At 46.4% G+C, this 13,898-nt stretch overlaps 1 protein-coding gene across 1 annotated transcript in view; it reads right to left on the bottom strand.

The window, feature by feature from the left end:
* Positions 1–13,898, bottom strand: part of CFAP61 (cilia and flagella associated protein 61) — a 251,956-nt gene that overhangs the window by 36,882 nt on the left and 201,176 nt on the right. Inside the window, exon 25 of the mRNA XM_024753694.1 lies at positions 8,890–9,095. Coding sequence (XP_024609462.1) covers positions 8,890–9,095 — 206 coding nt within the window. The remainder of the gene's footprint in view (positions 1–8,889; positions 9,096–13,898) is intronic.

Genomic DNA, 13,898 nt, shown 5'->3' with positions numbered 1-13,898 from the left:
TACCAGTCAGATCTGCTGAGCCCCAGATCCAAGACCTGGGGTCTGACAAGGGCTAGAATGTTAGTAACTGAGTCTGCTGAGGATAACTGGTGAGGAAGTGCGGGCTGGCTGGGGTGGGGTCAGCTGAACTGTACACAAGGAAGCCCCTAGTGTGACTAAGGGCCCCAGGGAGCTCGACTGCCCCGCCCCTTCTCCCACGCCGTCCTTGCTCCCCCTCTGTCCACCCTTGGCATGTGATCTGGGGAGAATCTCCTTTCCAGTTGACCCCACAAAAGCAGGTATAGAGAGATATCACTTCCTCCTTCTCCCCCCCCGGGGCTTTCACTGAGCACCCATCTCTGAGCTACCACATCTGCAAGTCAGGGATTCAGAACCAAATGGGCCTGGTGATTAGCATTTTAGGAAATGATTGTCCAGAGATGCTCTGCTCCACACCACTCATTACCACGTCCATGAATGTGACTGGCCTACACCATCACGGCCCAGTAGAAATTTCTGCCATGATGGATGCCATCTATTCTGTGCTATCCAATATGGTAGCCACTAGCCATGTGTGGCTGTTGAGTACGCAGGCCATGGCAAGTGTGACCAAGGAGCTGAGCTTTTAATTTTTTTTAATCCTAATTAAAATTTAAAAGTCACACCTGACAATTGGCTGTCACATTGGACAGTGCAGATCTAAGGTGTTGGTAACTCTTCACAATGCGTGAAACAATTTTCTGAAGCAATTTTTAAAACTATATGATATTAGATTCTAGATGTACTTTATAACTCAAACAGCTCATAATTCCAAATTTTAGATGCTATTCAGAGCCTACGTGGTTGCTTTTGGTGGCAGTGTCTTGAAATGAAATCGTCTTTAATTAAGTGTTGCTTATACAGAAACGTGTGACCCATTCCTTTGCTCTTAGCGCCCTGGGAGGTACAGTCTTCATACATCACTAACTCTGAATAAAGCACCTGATTTCGCACATGTTTAATTCTTGATAATGACCTCTCCCCAGGTTTTTTTTCCCTCAGAGCATGACTCTGAAAAAAAAAAGCACGTGAAATTTCATGAGTACCTCCAATAAGATAATTTTTAAAACAGGACATAGCAAGCACATATATAAATGCAATTTTAAAACATTTGCTTACTTGATTTTAAAAGAAGCACCGTATTTCCTTAAATTTGTATTAACTTGGGAGGGAGAAGGAAAACTGTGTAAAAGGCTGAGAGAGTCTGCCTCTCCATGAAGGCTAGTATGGACTTAGAGGGAACGTGAACACTTGAGCTAAGGAAATGACGAAACTTGGCGTTTGTAGATTACTTTACGTCTTTTAAATACTTCCGCATCATCATCTGCTTTTATCCTGTGATGTGGGCAGTTTGATCGTTGGTGATATCTCCACTTCAGAAATGAGGAAGAGGATGCTCAGTGAGATTAAATGTCTTGCCTAAGTTTGCAAGGCTAATAAACAACAGTGCAGAAATTGAACCCATCTCAGTCTAGCGTCCTTTCCACTCTAGGATGGAGAAGTAAGGATTCACTCTTACGCACTGTTGGGTTTTCACACCAAATTACCTTAGGATATATACCACGAGTGTACGGGCAAGCGTGACAGAAACGTGGCTGGTTCGGCAGCTGTGGAGATGGGGGGCTATCTAGAGCTTACAGATGGCAGTGGTGGTTTCGCCATGAAGTGTTTATTTTTATACAGCTAGGTGAAAAGTTTGAAATTTTTCATAATAATGTAGATGTGGTCCAACAGACGCATATGTGAGTTATGTGTCCCACATCACGTGAACTGTCCCGCGTACAGGTCACACTGCAGCACGGTGTCTAGGATGCTGGATCCCTGCGCTGCAGGTATGTCCCCCAGGTACTAAGATGTGATTTAAATATCTCTGTTTCCCTTCAGATACTGAAAGCAATCATTTTCTTTTATAGTAGGGAGACTGTCAAGCTCCTCCGTTTCAGGAGATGGTGATGCCTGCTCAGAGGTGGTGACATAAGGACAGGGGCATTCACATGGAACCAGGCAGGTGAAGAAACGTGAATTCCTGTCCCTCATCCTTCACTTTATTTATTTTTTAAAAGTAATTTATTTACTTATTTATATCTGGCTGCATTGGGTCTTTGTTGCTGTGCAGGCTTTCTCTAGTTGCGGCGAGCAGAGGCTACCGTTCACTGTGGTGCGCAGGCTTCTCATTGCGGTGGCTTCTCTTGTTGCAAAGCACGGGCTCTAGCCATGTGGGCTTCAATAGTTGTGGCACGCGGGCTCAGTAATTGCGGCTCGCAGGCTCTAGAGTGCAGGCTCAGTAGTTGTGGCTCACGGGCTTAGTTGCTCTGCGACATGTGGGATCTTCCCGGACCAGGGCTTGAACCCGTGTCCCCTGCATTGGCAGGTGGATTCTTAACCACTGCGCCACCAGGGAAGCCCCCATCCTTCACTTTAGACTGATGGGAATGGGCACTGCATGTGCTTGATGAGTCTTTACACATTCTCATTAATAAAGGCCTTTAACATTGAAATGAATCTTGGCTGTGAGATGGGATACGCACTTTTCTTTCACTCACTTATGGGCACTGTCCTCAAGGCAAAGATTCTCACTAACACGAATGAGAATGAGGCAGTTGAAATAAGAAAATGTACCTTCCAGATACCTCAAATTGAGATAAAAAAAATCTCAATCCAGGCCTTTCTGATAAATGTTGAGATAACATGCCAAACTATAATTTTATGACGAATGAGGCAAATTATTGGAACACATCGGATAAGAGATGAAAAAGCAAAGCTCCAGACTCCAAGCACTGCTCCAGGGTCATTACCTTAACATTCAGCCCTGACCGTGTGCCCGCCTGCGTTTGTTTTTCCTGCATGTTATCATCTTGGGATGAATGTCTGAAGGGACACGTTCTGGCCATGACTACAGGACCGCTTAAAACAATCTTGCCCTTCATCCCAGGAAAGGTTAATGCCATACAATGGCACTGTGGGAAGGAAGGAGATGACATAGACTAGAAAAAAAGAATCCTAGTCTTTTAGTCAGAGCAATATTACAAATAAAAATGGACATAGGTTGTGTTAAATGGAATTTGGCCCCTTCACTGGTCTATACTTTGAGACCTAAGGTTGACCGTCTCAGTAATGAGGGATGTTCCAAGACATGGGTTAAGCCTCACATGCAACGTGATCGTATGAGAAAACCAGTGGGCAAGGAGATGCCTCTTGGATCAACGAGGCCAGGGAATGACCAGTGAGGAGCCCCAGGTGAAAGTGTGTGAACATGCACAAGGGTGGAGAAATAGAGTTAAATAACGGGGAAGCAAAATGAAGAGGATGGATTTTTTAAAATATTTATCTATTTATTTACTTATTTATTTGGCTGTGCCAGGTCTTAGTCGTGGCACGAGGGATCTTCATTGTGGCATGTGGGATCTTTAGCTGTGGCATGCAGGATCTAGTTCCCCGAACAAGGATCGAAACTGGGCCCCCTGCATTGGGAGCACGGAGTCTTAACCACTGGACCACCAGGGAAGTCCCAAGAGGATGGATTTTGATTTTAGCAAATCACTTGAAAAAGGATTCTTTATAAGGCTATGAAATGGAATTAGCATTATCTGAAATGAATGATGGACAGGAACACTGATCTAAAGGGTCTCCAGAAAGGCAGGTGGGTGACTCGGTAAGCAGTCAACAGGGAAAGTTGCATCTTGGGAGAACTATTAGCCAACAAATTTTAGGTATGCACCAAAAAATTGACAAGTTGGACTGGGCAGCCATGGTTCAATAAAATTTTGATAAGTCTGGAAAAATGGGCACCTAGTATTTAGTGTGTGATACCCTACCGGGCATAGCACAAGGTCACTGACCACAGGGGAACTGAAAAACACGTTAAGTCATGATTAAATGATTCCAATTGAGTCTAATAAGGGAATTAGGAGGCTGCGCAGGCTGGCAGCGTCCTACTTGGCTTCTCTGAAGACAGAGATAGCGCACGGCAGCTTTCCTGAGGGAGTCACTCCTTGGGCTACGTGGTTCAAAAAGGTAACGGCAGCCTTTTAAAGGGCCTGCTCAAATCCCATTTAGAACACTGTGCACAGCAGCACTTAGCCATTAAAAATAGGCATCCGAGCATTTGGGAAGCATGGAGGGGGACGCAGCGCTCGCAGGAGGAGAGGGCCGGGCGAGGGCAGCCTTTGAGAGCTGAGCACGTTAAGATGTGAGAAGAGGTGATTTAATCAAGGTTTATGAGTATCTGATGGGCTCACACAAAGAAGCCAGGGCAAGACCTATTCACGCCGTGAGGATAAAGGATGCTACAGACTGTTAATAAAGGCCATGGTGTGGGGGAAGTCGGTAGGCAGGAGCTTTTCTTTGCAGGGTCACCGCTAAGCGGCGTACATGAAGATGAGGCATAGGTAAGGAAGCAGGGAGGACAGGGGACAGGCCTCGTTAGAGCCCCGTGATGGGGACTTCGCAGGGCCCCGCCTCCACCTCCCCTTCCTCTCCACGCACGGTTCCCATCTCCGACTTCCTGGCACCCCCGTGGAAGCTGCTTCTGCCCCAGTGTCTGAGGGTGAAGCAGCCCAGCAGGTGGAGGGAAGGAGCGGCCCCTTCTAGACATCGTCAGAGGGGGTGGGCGAGAGCTGCAGGGGCTGTGACAGGCGTGTGCACGCGTACGTGGGACACCGCAGGGCACAGGTGCTCTGAGGGGAAGATTGCAGAAAAGTCCATTTTGTAACACATTTGTTATGTGACTTTCAAATGCTGGTTGGTTCAGAAAGGAACAGATAAATTACAGGGACTCCATTCTTTTTCCGAAGTGATAAATCCGTCAACCCATCAATTTACTTCTCTCTCTTTCACACACACTAACAGACACACTCACACACAAAGTCACGCACATTCACAGGCACACACTCACATGCACGCACACACACAGTCACCAGTGGTGAATTTATTCTCTCCATCACCAGTGGTTTGCACTGGAGCGCCAAGGGGAAAACAAAGGATGAAACAGAGGTAGAATCCAAGCCAGCCTGGCTCCAGACCCTCAGCGGCACTGCTGTCCTGTGACAGCTGTCGGCCTGGGTATCACAGCGGCTGACTGCTCGGCAGCCACCACGTGTCCCCAAATGGCTCCAAGTGAGCCTGTCCGCAGGCAGCCAGAGACACGGCTGGTGAGGCCTTGGCCGCTACAGCGTCTGCCTGAGTGGCTGCCACAATTCCCACTGGGGCCACCAGCACCTCCTCTGTCCTGGCCCTTGATGGGGTGAGAATAGATCGAGGGAAGTGGAGAGAAAGGATCCAGAGGGTTTCTTTGAACCCAGAGAGGAACTTGACCTTGAGGTCATGTCTGTCTTGCAGAAGACAGAGCGGCTGGTTAACGGTCAGCCCTCCCAGCCTGGAGGAAGGTACCCCCAGACGCAACAGATGGAAACGCACCCAGATTTGAACAAGAGATGTTACTGGTGCTGCCGAGGTCAGGGAAACAATCGGTAATCATATCTCGGCCAAAATCAGCTAAACCATTCACCCTGCCTGCTTGGAAAGAGCCTTGCCAGTTGGTCTGACAACAGACAGGGCGAGCAGTGCTGGGCCAAGAGTCAGCACGGGCCCTGGCAGCGTTTCGTGGCACTTGAAAAGAACGTGGCCGCAGCTGCTCGTGCACTGACAGGCATCCGGGAGGGATGGGCGGGGCCTGGCAGCGCCCTGGGTACCACACTAGAACATGATCAGCCACCATCCCCCTGTCCCCTTTCTTACAGATGTCAGTTGGCACGTCCTAATAGCCAGTGTTGTCCCATTTTGCCATCCCAAATATTCACTCCTAGCAAATCAAATTCACTTTTAAACTTATTACTGTCCTCAGTTAACAGCTGTGCCCAGACCAGTGGTCTCGAGCTCACAAAGTCTGTCTCTTTCAGCATCTCTTCTCAGGAAAAACAAACTGAATTTGGTCAAATGTGAAAATATTTTCTTTTCAGAGAAGACTCTTAATACATAGCTCCCATAAAAATGTTCTTTGACGAACAACTGATTCCCCTCAACTCAAATATTCTGCGTACAATTGAGAGCCACAATAAAATCCTACCCACAAGCTGAGGAACAAATGAATTCACTTTCTAAATACCTGTATTTTTCTTTATTTTAAATAAATGTTGGAGTCATGTCTACAAAGATCTGAGGAGGGGAAGCCTATGATTAAGGAACTTGATACTTTATCAAAATGTAGTTTATAATGGGAAACATATAGGAAGATATCCTCACACATAAAAGGTTTCAAAAGTTAAGTACTCTTTCTTGGGCTTCCCTGGTGGCGCAGTGGTTGGGAGTCCGCCTGCCGATGCAGGGGACACGGGTTCGTGCCCCGGTCCGGGAAGATCCCACATGCCGCAGAGCAGCTGGGCCCGTGAGCCATGGTTGCTGAGCCTGCGCGTCCGGAGCCTGTGCTCCGCAACGGGAGAGGCCACAACAGTGAGAGGCCCGCGTACCGCAAAAAAAAAAAAAAAAGTTAAGTACTCTTTCTGGGAAAAAATAAAAATCCATGCATGATAAAAATGCTTAGCAAGCCAGTAATAAAAAGAAACTTCCTTATCCTGATAAAGGGTGTCTACAAAAATATGTATGGCAAACGTCACACACTTAATATTGAATGAATTCCCTTTAAAATTAAGAATGAGGCCAGGGTGTCATCCCTCACTACTTCTATCCCAAATTTTACCACAAATCTTAGCCAGTGAAGTAAGACAGGAAAAAGAAATAAAAGTTACAAAGATTTAAAAAGAAGAAACAAACAAAACTGGCATTATTTGCAGATGATATAATTTTTTTGTGTGGAAAATCTAAAAGAATCTACAGGTAAATTATCTGAATGAATGAGGGAGTTTAGCAAAGTTGCAGAATCCAAAACCATAAAAAAGCACATTTCTATACACTATATAGAAGCAATCAGTAAGAAAATGATATTTACAACAGCAATAAAAATATAATGAACTTTGGATCATATCAAACAAAAATTAAGCAAGCCATTGATGGAGAAAATGATAAATCTTTACTGAAAGATATTAAACAGACCCACATAAATCAAGATCTACACAGTTGACCCTTGAACAATTGTGGTTTGAACTGCGTGGGTCCACTTACACACAAATTTTTTTCAATAGTAAATACTATAGTACTACACGATCCATGCTTGGTTGATCGGCCCTTAGTTGAATCCGAGGATGTGGAACCACAGACACAGAGGGCAGAAGGTGAGTTATACTCAGATTTTCGACTTTTGACTATATTGACACTATAGTTCAAGGGTTAACTAGTATGTTATGATACTAAAATTAATATCAAAGATGTCAACTTTATGTAATTGATCTAAGGTTTAATGCATTTCCTATCAAATCCAGTGGGGCTTTTCATGGAGCGTCACAAGGTTACTGTAAAACTATTAGAAGAGCAAGGGGACAAAAATATCCAAGATGTCGGGAAAAAGACAGATGATTTTTAAATGAAGAATATCTGTTAATTGACACTATAAAGAAAGTGAAAAGACAAGCCTCAGAATGGAAGAAGACATATGAAGGAAATGTAAAACAACCAAGTTTGTATACAGAATATACGAAGAATTCCTGTGAGTTAGTAAGAGAAGACGACCACCACTCCCCAAAAAGGGACAAATGTCATAAACAGGCCTTTCCCCAGAAACTACCATGAATGGCCCACAAACAAATGAAAAGGCACTAAACTGCATTAGAAATCAGGAAAGGGGGGCTTCCCTGGTGGCGCAGTGGTTGAGAGTCCGCCTGCCGATGCAGGGGACACAGGTTCGTGCCCCGGTCCGGGAGGAACCCACATGCCGCGGAGCGGCTGGGCCCGTGAGCCATGGCCGCTGAGCCTGCACGTCCGGAGCCTGTGCTCCGCAGCGGGAGAGGCCACAACAGTGAGAGGCCCGCGTACCACACACACAAAAAAGAAATCAGGAAAGGGAGCACTGAAACCCCGGGTAGACACCTTTCCACACCACCAGGGTGGCCAAACGTTCAAGCTGAACAGTGCCGAGGACTGCCAGGGCTGCGGAGGGCTCTCACGGCTGGCTGGAGGGAGGGTAACAGACACCACTACCGTGGGAAACATTTGGGCGTCACCTAGTACACCCGAGAGACATTCCTGCACAGGTGTGCCCACGATGCCAATGGCACCAAACTGGAACGATATGAACATCAATCGACAGGAAAATGGACGGATGAGCTGTGACACAGTTATCTCACACACGGAATACCATACAGCAGGGAAAACACACAAACTCCAGCTACACGCATTGCCATGAGCAGGCTCGCAAACAGGGCCCCAAACGGAGTGCTGACTTGCTCCGTTTGGGGATCTAGAGCCCCCAGTCCAGCCAACTTGCTGGAGCAGAATTCCTTCCCAACGTCTTAGGCAAACGGTCGCCCCCTCTGCTTGAGCACGTGCTGTGAGGAGGCGGCTGGGGTCACAGACAGCCTGTCCGTGGTGCTGGAACTCCCCCCAGGACCAGGTACCTCCATCCTGCCCCCAAATCGACCTCTTACGTTTCTGACCACTGCTCTTAGCAGCCTGTGTCTCAAGAGAGACTTGAATATCATCTGTGGCGTGGAGGCCGTGCGCGGATGCGTCTGGGACCCAGGCCTGCACGTGGCCGTGCAGCCACTTGTGGACACACCAAGAGCCTGTGCTCTTCTCCGTGGGCCTCTCCAGTGCTGGTGGGTCTGATACACTTCACTGTTGAGAAGCTCTAGCTTCTTCCAGGGGTTCCCGTGTACTTCCTGGCGCATCACAAAACCCCTCCCTCATTCACAAGACATCCATGGCGTGTGTCTGCATTCCCCCCACCCCATAACCCCCGGGAAAGGGCAACGCCCAGCTCACCTGTAGAGGTCTGGGACCAGCCCGTCCTTGTATCGAGCGCACAGGTTGTTGAGGACTTGCTCGTGCTGGCCGAACAGGCGGATGTAGTTGGAGGCAGGGAAAGGCACTTTGGAAAGGCACGTGATGGTTTCCACCATCTTGTACTTGTTGGTGTGGATTCGGAAGTAAGTCCCGTTCTTCACGTTACCTGTTACTATTTCTGAACCCTGGCGGTGGAGTGCATCAGAAAAACAACGTTAGAAACATTTCTGGACTTTGGGAACTTTATCATAGCAATTTATTTTTCAAATATAATGGACGGATTAGAGCTTATCGCCTGTTGCAAATCACAGTAGTAGATATTGACCAAACTCGACTGAAGATAAGTGCGTGTCAGAAACCACGTGTTTGAATGTGATGACTGAAAGTTCCTCAGGGTATTTGACACTGTGATTATATCGCTCCACGGTTCTAAATTAGTTGCTAGGTTACGGTCAATTCTCCGTAATTCAATACCTGGCACAGCCAGTAGGTGGAACTGGGTCTATTCTCTCCTGCGCGGTGTCATAAGACTGTTAACTTTAATTTTTTCACAGCACCATTTTGAGAAAAACCTCCTAGTCAAAGGTGCGCAAAAGGAATTTCAGTTTTTAAAGTTCTACTCGAACAAAGGAAAGAAGGAAAAAGGTGAATCCCTGACAGCTGGGTTTGCAGAGGTTCACCTGTTTGGTAGGGTCTGTTCCTGGGAAGAAGGTTCAAGTTCATGGAAAATATATATACCGTTCTGTGGGCTACTTGTTAGTTTGTAAATTGTGAAAGGTGTAGATTCATGGCTTTATGTCCCCTAGAAACTGGCTAAACCACCATGTGAACCCAGATGACAAGGAAAGATGCCCCTCTACCCCAGTCATGACCACTTTTTCTATTTCAGCCCCCGATGGCCACTGACTGACCAGCCAGAGACACGCTTCCCACAGGCTCCAGCAACAAACAGAACCTCCGTGGACAAACCTGGGTTTGGCTGGTGGTGGCTGAACCCACAGACTTTGCCTCTGGACTCTGAACTCAGTACACAGTAGCACTCAGTAAATCTCTCCTGAGTGCATATAGATTTAAGCTTTTGTTCTGAACTTGAATGTGGCATTTAGAAATCCAGGGCAAGTTGAACTGCACTGATCCCAAACATTTACCGAGTCCCGGACATCCCCTGGGGACTTTATCTAAACAAGGACACACGGATTAACTGGATTTTTAAGTAAATTGAAGCAACTGGTGGGTGTTTGTGTATCACATGACTAAGCCCTGAGGAGGAACCAGCCAACTATAAAGGCACAAGGTGAGAAATACAGGAGGGATGCCAGGTAAGTCCTGGGCCAGCCCCAAGGATATGCACGAGATTGGGGGACAGAACAAACACAGCTTAGGATGGGGGTGGGGGACAGCGCCCCAGGGAGGTGCACGAGGTCCAGCATCATAGAGATGGGTGGATACAGAGAGGAAATCTACCTCTATAGCAAAGTGTTTAAAAAAACACCGAGTAAAGTATTATCTAACGCAACAATGGTATATGCACACATCTGGATGCGATGCATCCAATAGAAATTATTGGTGAGTTATTTCATAACAGGAAATTATGTTCCCAGTACATTTTATACTATAGAAGTATAGTATAAAAATTTATAATGTTTTATAATTTGTAGAGAATCATTCTATTTTCATAAAAATAAGCGGTATCATTTATTTGTTTTTGTGTCAACATTTTAACAAAATGTTAATGGAAGGGGCTAAGACTAAAGCTGCTGGTGCCAAACTCAAATGGTTTTTAAAGTCTTGTATTTATTCTTAGAGATGCTCGCAACGGGCGCGTTCATCACTTTCATAGCTCTGTGTGTATTTAATTCAGAAATAGCGTTTGCTATGATGAGCCACCAAGTAAAGTTGACCCTGGGGAGGCCTCTTCGCAGTCAGGGGTGCCTTGGTGAAGTTGAATGAGTGTCTGGGGGAGGGGCTGCTCCCTGGCCTTGCTGGTAGGGCGGCTGGGGGTCCGGGAGAGGGGGCACTGGCCACAGCTCTGGCATACTTTTAGCACCAGGTTTCCCTGGCCTCAGTGGACAGCAGATCCCACAAGGTCGTGGACTCTCCTCTTCCTCTTTGAAATTTCTTTATGCTGAGTGATTAAGGAAGGGAACTCAGGCATCAGAGGGGTACATTTCGGGATCCACCCACGTGGCTGACAATATTTTTGACTTGGCAAAGAGTTTCACTGAATATCCCACCCTCTGCTCACAAGCACTTGTATTTGCGGGCTGATTCAGTGGATTCTGAGCACCTCAACTCGAGGGCCACAGTGACTCCATGGCTGGTGTCTCAGCATCACACGCCCTCTGAGGTCACCCTGTTCTACAAGGGCTGTGTCGTCAGCATCGTTTCCAGTGATGTGTCATCGTGGGTCTGTTTATTTGGTGGAGGGGAGTTGGCCTTTCTTTTTAATTTAAAGGTTGAATTTAAAGGCACACGGAGGAAAGAAATGCCCAGTGGTGCAAAGACAGCACATCTTGACTCTGGAAGTGACCGTGACCATCGTTAATGAGATCTGGCACTGTGATCACATAACCAGGGGGCCGTCCTAGGCATGCGGCATCAAAATAGTTTGCATTGACATGAAAGGCAAGTCGCCTACAGATGGGTTTCTCAGACACAAGTTACCCCTGTGGGGCTGGGCAGACTTATCTAAATTTCTGAGGTCATTCCTAGTCACTGTTGCTGACAGATGGGAAAATCCAGTGAAGTCCAGGACCCTTTCTGCTTATCCTTCCAGAAAATCACTCCACTAAACAAGGACTTAAGGCAGCTTCCAGCCCTGCCACCCGGTGAGGGATTCTGGGCTAACGACGATGATGATTTCATACACTTTCCAATTCTGTGGGATGTGGCTAGTTTCTTCCTTTAAGTATATGAATAAATTGTTAGGAGATCTGGGCGTTGAGTTTAAAATTTTGACAGAGTAACGGGTTCTGATGTGTTGTTTTTTTTGTCTCTTCCTTTTTTCCTGAATATAATTATCCTTTTGAGCTCCTTTATGATTTTGACAAAGATTGGAATATGGCTCTGGAATTCATGCCAAACGAAAGACCCAGGGGTAATCAGACTCGGCATGCAAGAAACCAGGTTCCCAGCTCCCACGATGAATACACAATTTTAAATTTAATGGTACCCAGGCAGAGTTTGTTGTGACAAATTTGTTTATTCCGTGGAGTATAAGCCAACAAAGCATGTGGACTGGAATCTGCGGATCAGTTCATTATGTAGACGACTTGGGGTCCCCTGTCTTCCTTTTGTCGGGTTACCTCATGAATTACTAAAGCATCTCCTTACTTACATATCCCGATGCATGAGTGCTACAAGAGTCTGATGAGATTCATCTGTACTACATTTGCTGTGAGAACAGTAATTTAGTTTCTCTAGTGAAATACTGCCCCGTGGGCTCCATTCTCCCATCCACTGTGGCCATATTTAGGGGACTGCCTGACCATTCTGGCAACAAATTTACTTAATCAAATTAATTCCAAATCCAAAAGATTGCCCTGGAACCATCCTACATTTTTTTTCTTGGTGAATAAAATGGGGGAAAAAATCTGTTTAGATCTTCTGTACTAATTAAAAAGGAGGCCCACCTGGCAAAATGGTTAATTACAGTCAGGGTTCCTGCTCAAATACTGTCACAGCACCAGCCAAAGAAGCTAGTCAAGTTCCATTCTTATGAAAACCCTCATTATCTAAAACTCCCTTTCGCTCCTCCTCTGACTTTATTCCGAGAGAGAACCAGTGGTTGATAAATAAATGACACTGCATGTCAGAAATCACACACTGTCCTTGAAGAATCTGGTTCAGTGTGAAACCAAGTCCAGTATTTCCTAGCTTTTGAACCCATTCCCACGGTGTACTGTCCGAATTCCTAACCCACAGAATCTGTGAGCGGAATCCAATGGCTGCTTCATGTCCCTAAGTTTTGTTACACAGCAGTACAGACTGGAGCACCATTCGCTACGGTCCTTTCTTTACTTGTAAGAACATTTTGCATCAGACTGTGGATACAGGACACACCTGAAAGAATCTGGGAAAGGCCCAAGGGAAATAAGTTTTAAACACACAGCATCCATCCTTTCCTTGGAAGAACCAGGTTTCATTATTTTTCTGGAACTATAATTAACAACATCTACCACTGACGGGTCACCTGTTTTATTCCTTGAAGGCAGTGTTACTTTATACGGGATCCCTAATAACCCCAGAAATGCAGAGGAGTTGGTAACTCGTCCAAAGTCCATGGGAAGTCGACGGAAGAGCTGGGATTCTGACTTCCCGAAGAGAGAGGGTGAGGGGCCAGGAGCCTGCGACATCCGGAGTCTGCTCCCCCTTACGGAATTTTCCAGCAGCTTCTACTACATCTCATTGGCCGGGACCTGCCACATGGCTGACCTCATTCTCAAGGAAATCTGGGAGATGTGCTTATTTTAACTTAGTCAGATCATTAACCCTCAAGAAAATTCAGGATGAGAAAATGGGAGTGGAAGCAGGCAACATCCAGGGTCTTCCTCACTGACGAAAAAGCAAACGTGAAGCACCAGAAAGGAAACCCCAGTTGACAACAAACACCAGTTGGGACCAACTGTCCGATAATCTTACCTGAGAAGCTCACCAACTGACCAACCATGTTGTGTCCTTTCCAGTTACCTTGAACACAGGGAACGCCCCTCCCAACCCCCAAGCACACACAGCTTCAGCTTCACCTCGCTGGCCCTTCCTGTGTCATCCAGGGAGGGCAGGAGAACCGGGGGGCCTGGACAGACATCCCAGACCCTAAGCAATTTCCTATTGCCACAGAGGTGGTTATTTTAATTATCTATGGATTCATCACAGGCTACCTCAAAACTTAGTGGCTTAATGTCCTTCAGGAGGTGGATGGATAAACTGTGGTCCATCCAGACAGTGGAATACTATTCAGGGCTAAAAAGAAATGGGTTATCACGCCA

This window comes from Neophocaena asiaeorientalis, unplaced genomic scaffold (assembly GCF_003031525.2).
Source record: "Neophocaena asiaeorientalis asiaeorientalis breed wild unplaced genomic scaffold, Neophocaena_asiaeorientalis_V1.1 scaffold302, whole genome shotgun sequence".
Taxonomy (NCBI): domain Eukaryota; kingdom Metazoa; phylum Chordata; class Mammalia; order Artiodactyla; family Phocoenidae; genus Neophocaena; species Neophocaena asiaeorientalis.
This window is presented reverse-complemented; position numbering and strand designations above follow the sequence as displayed.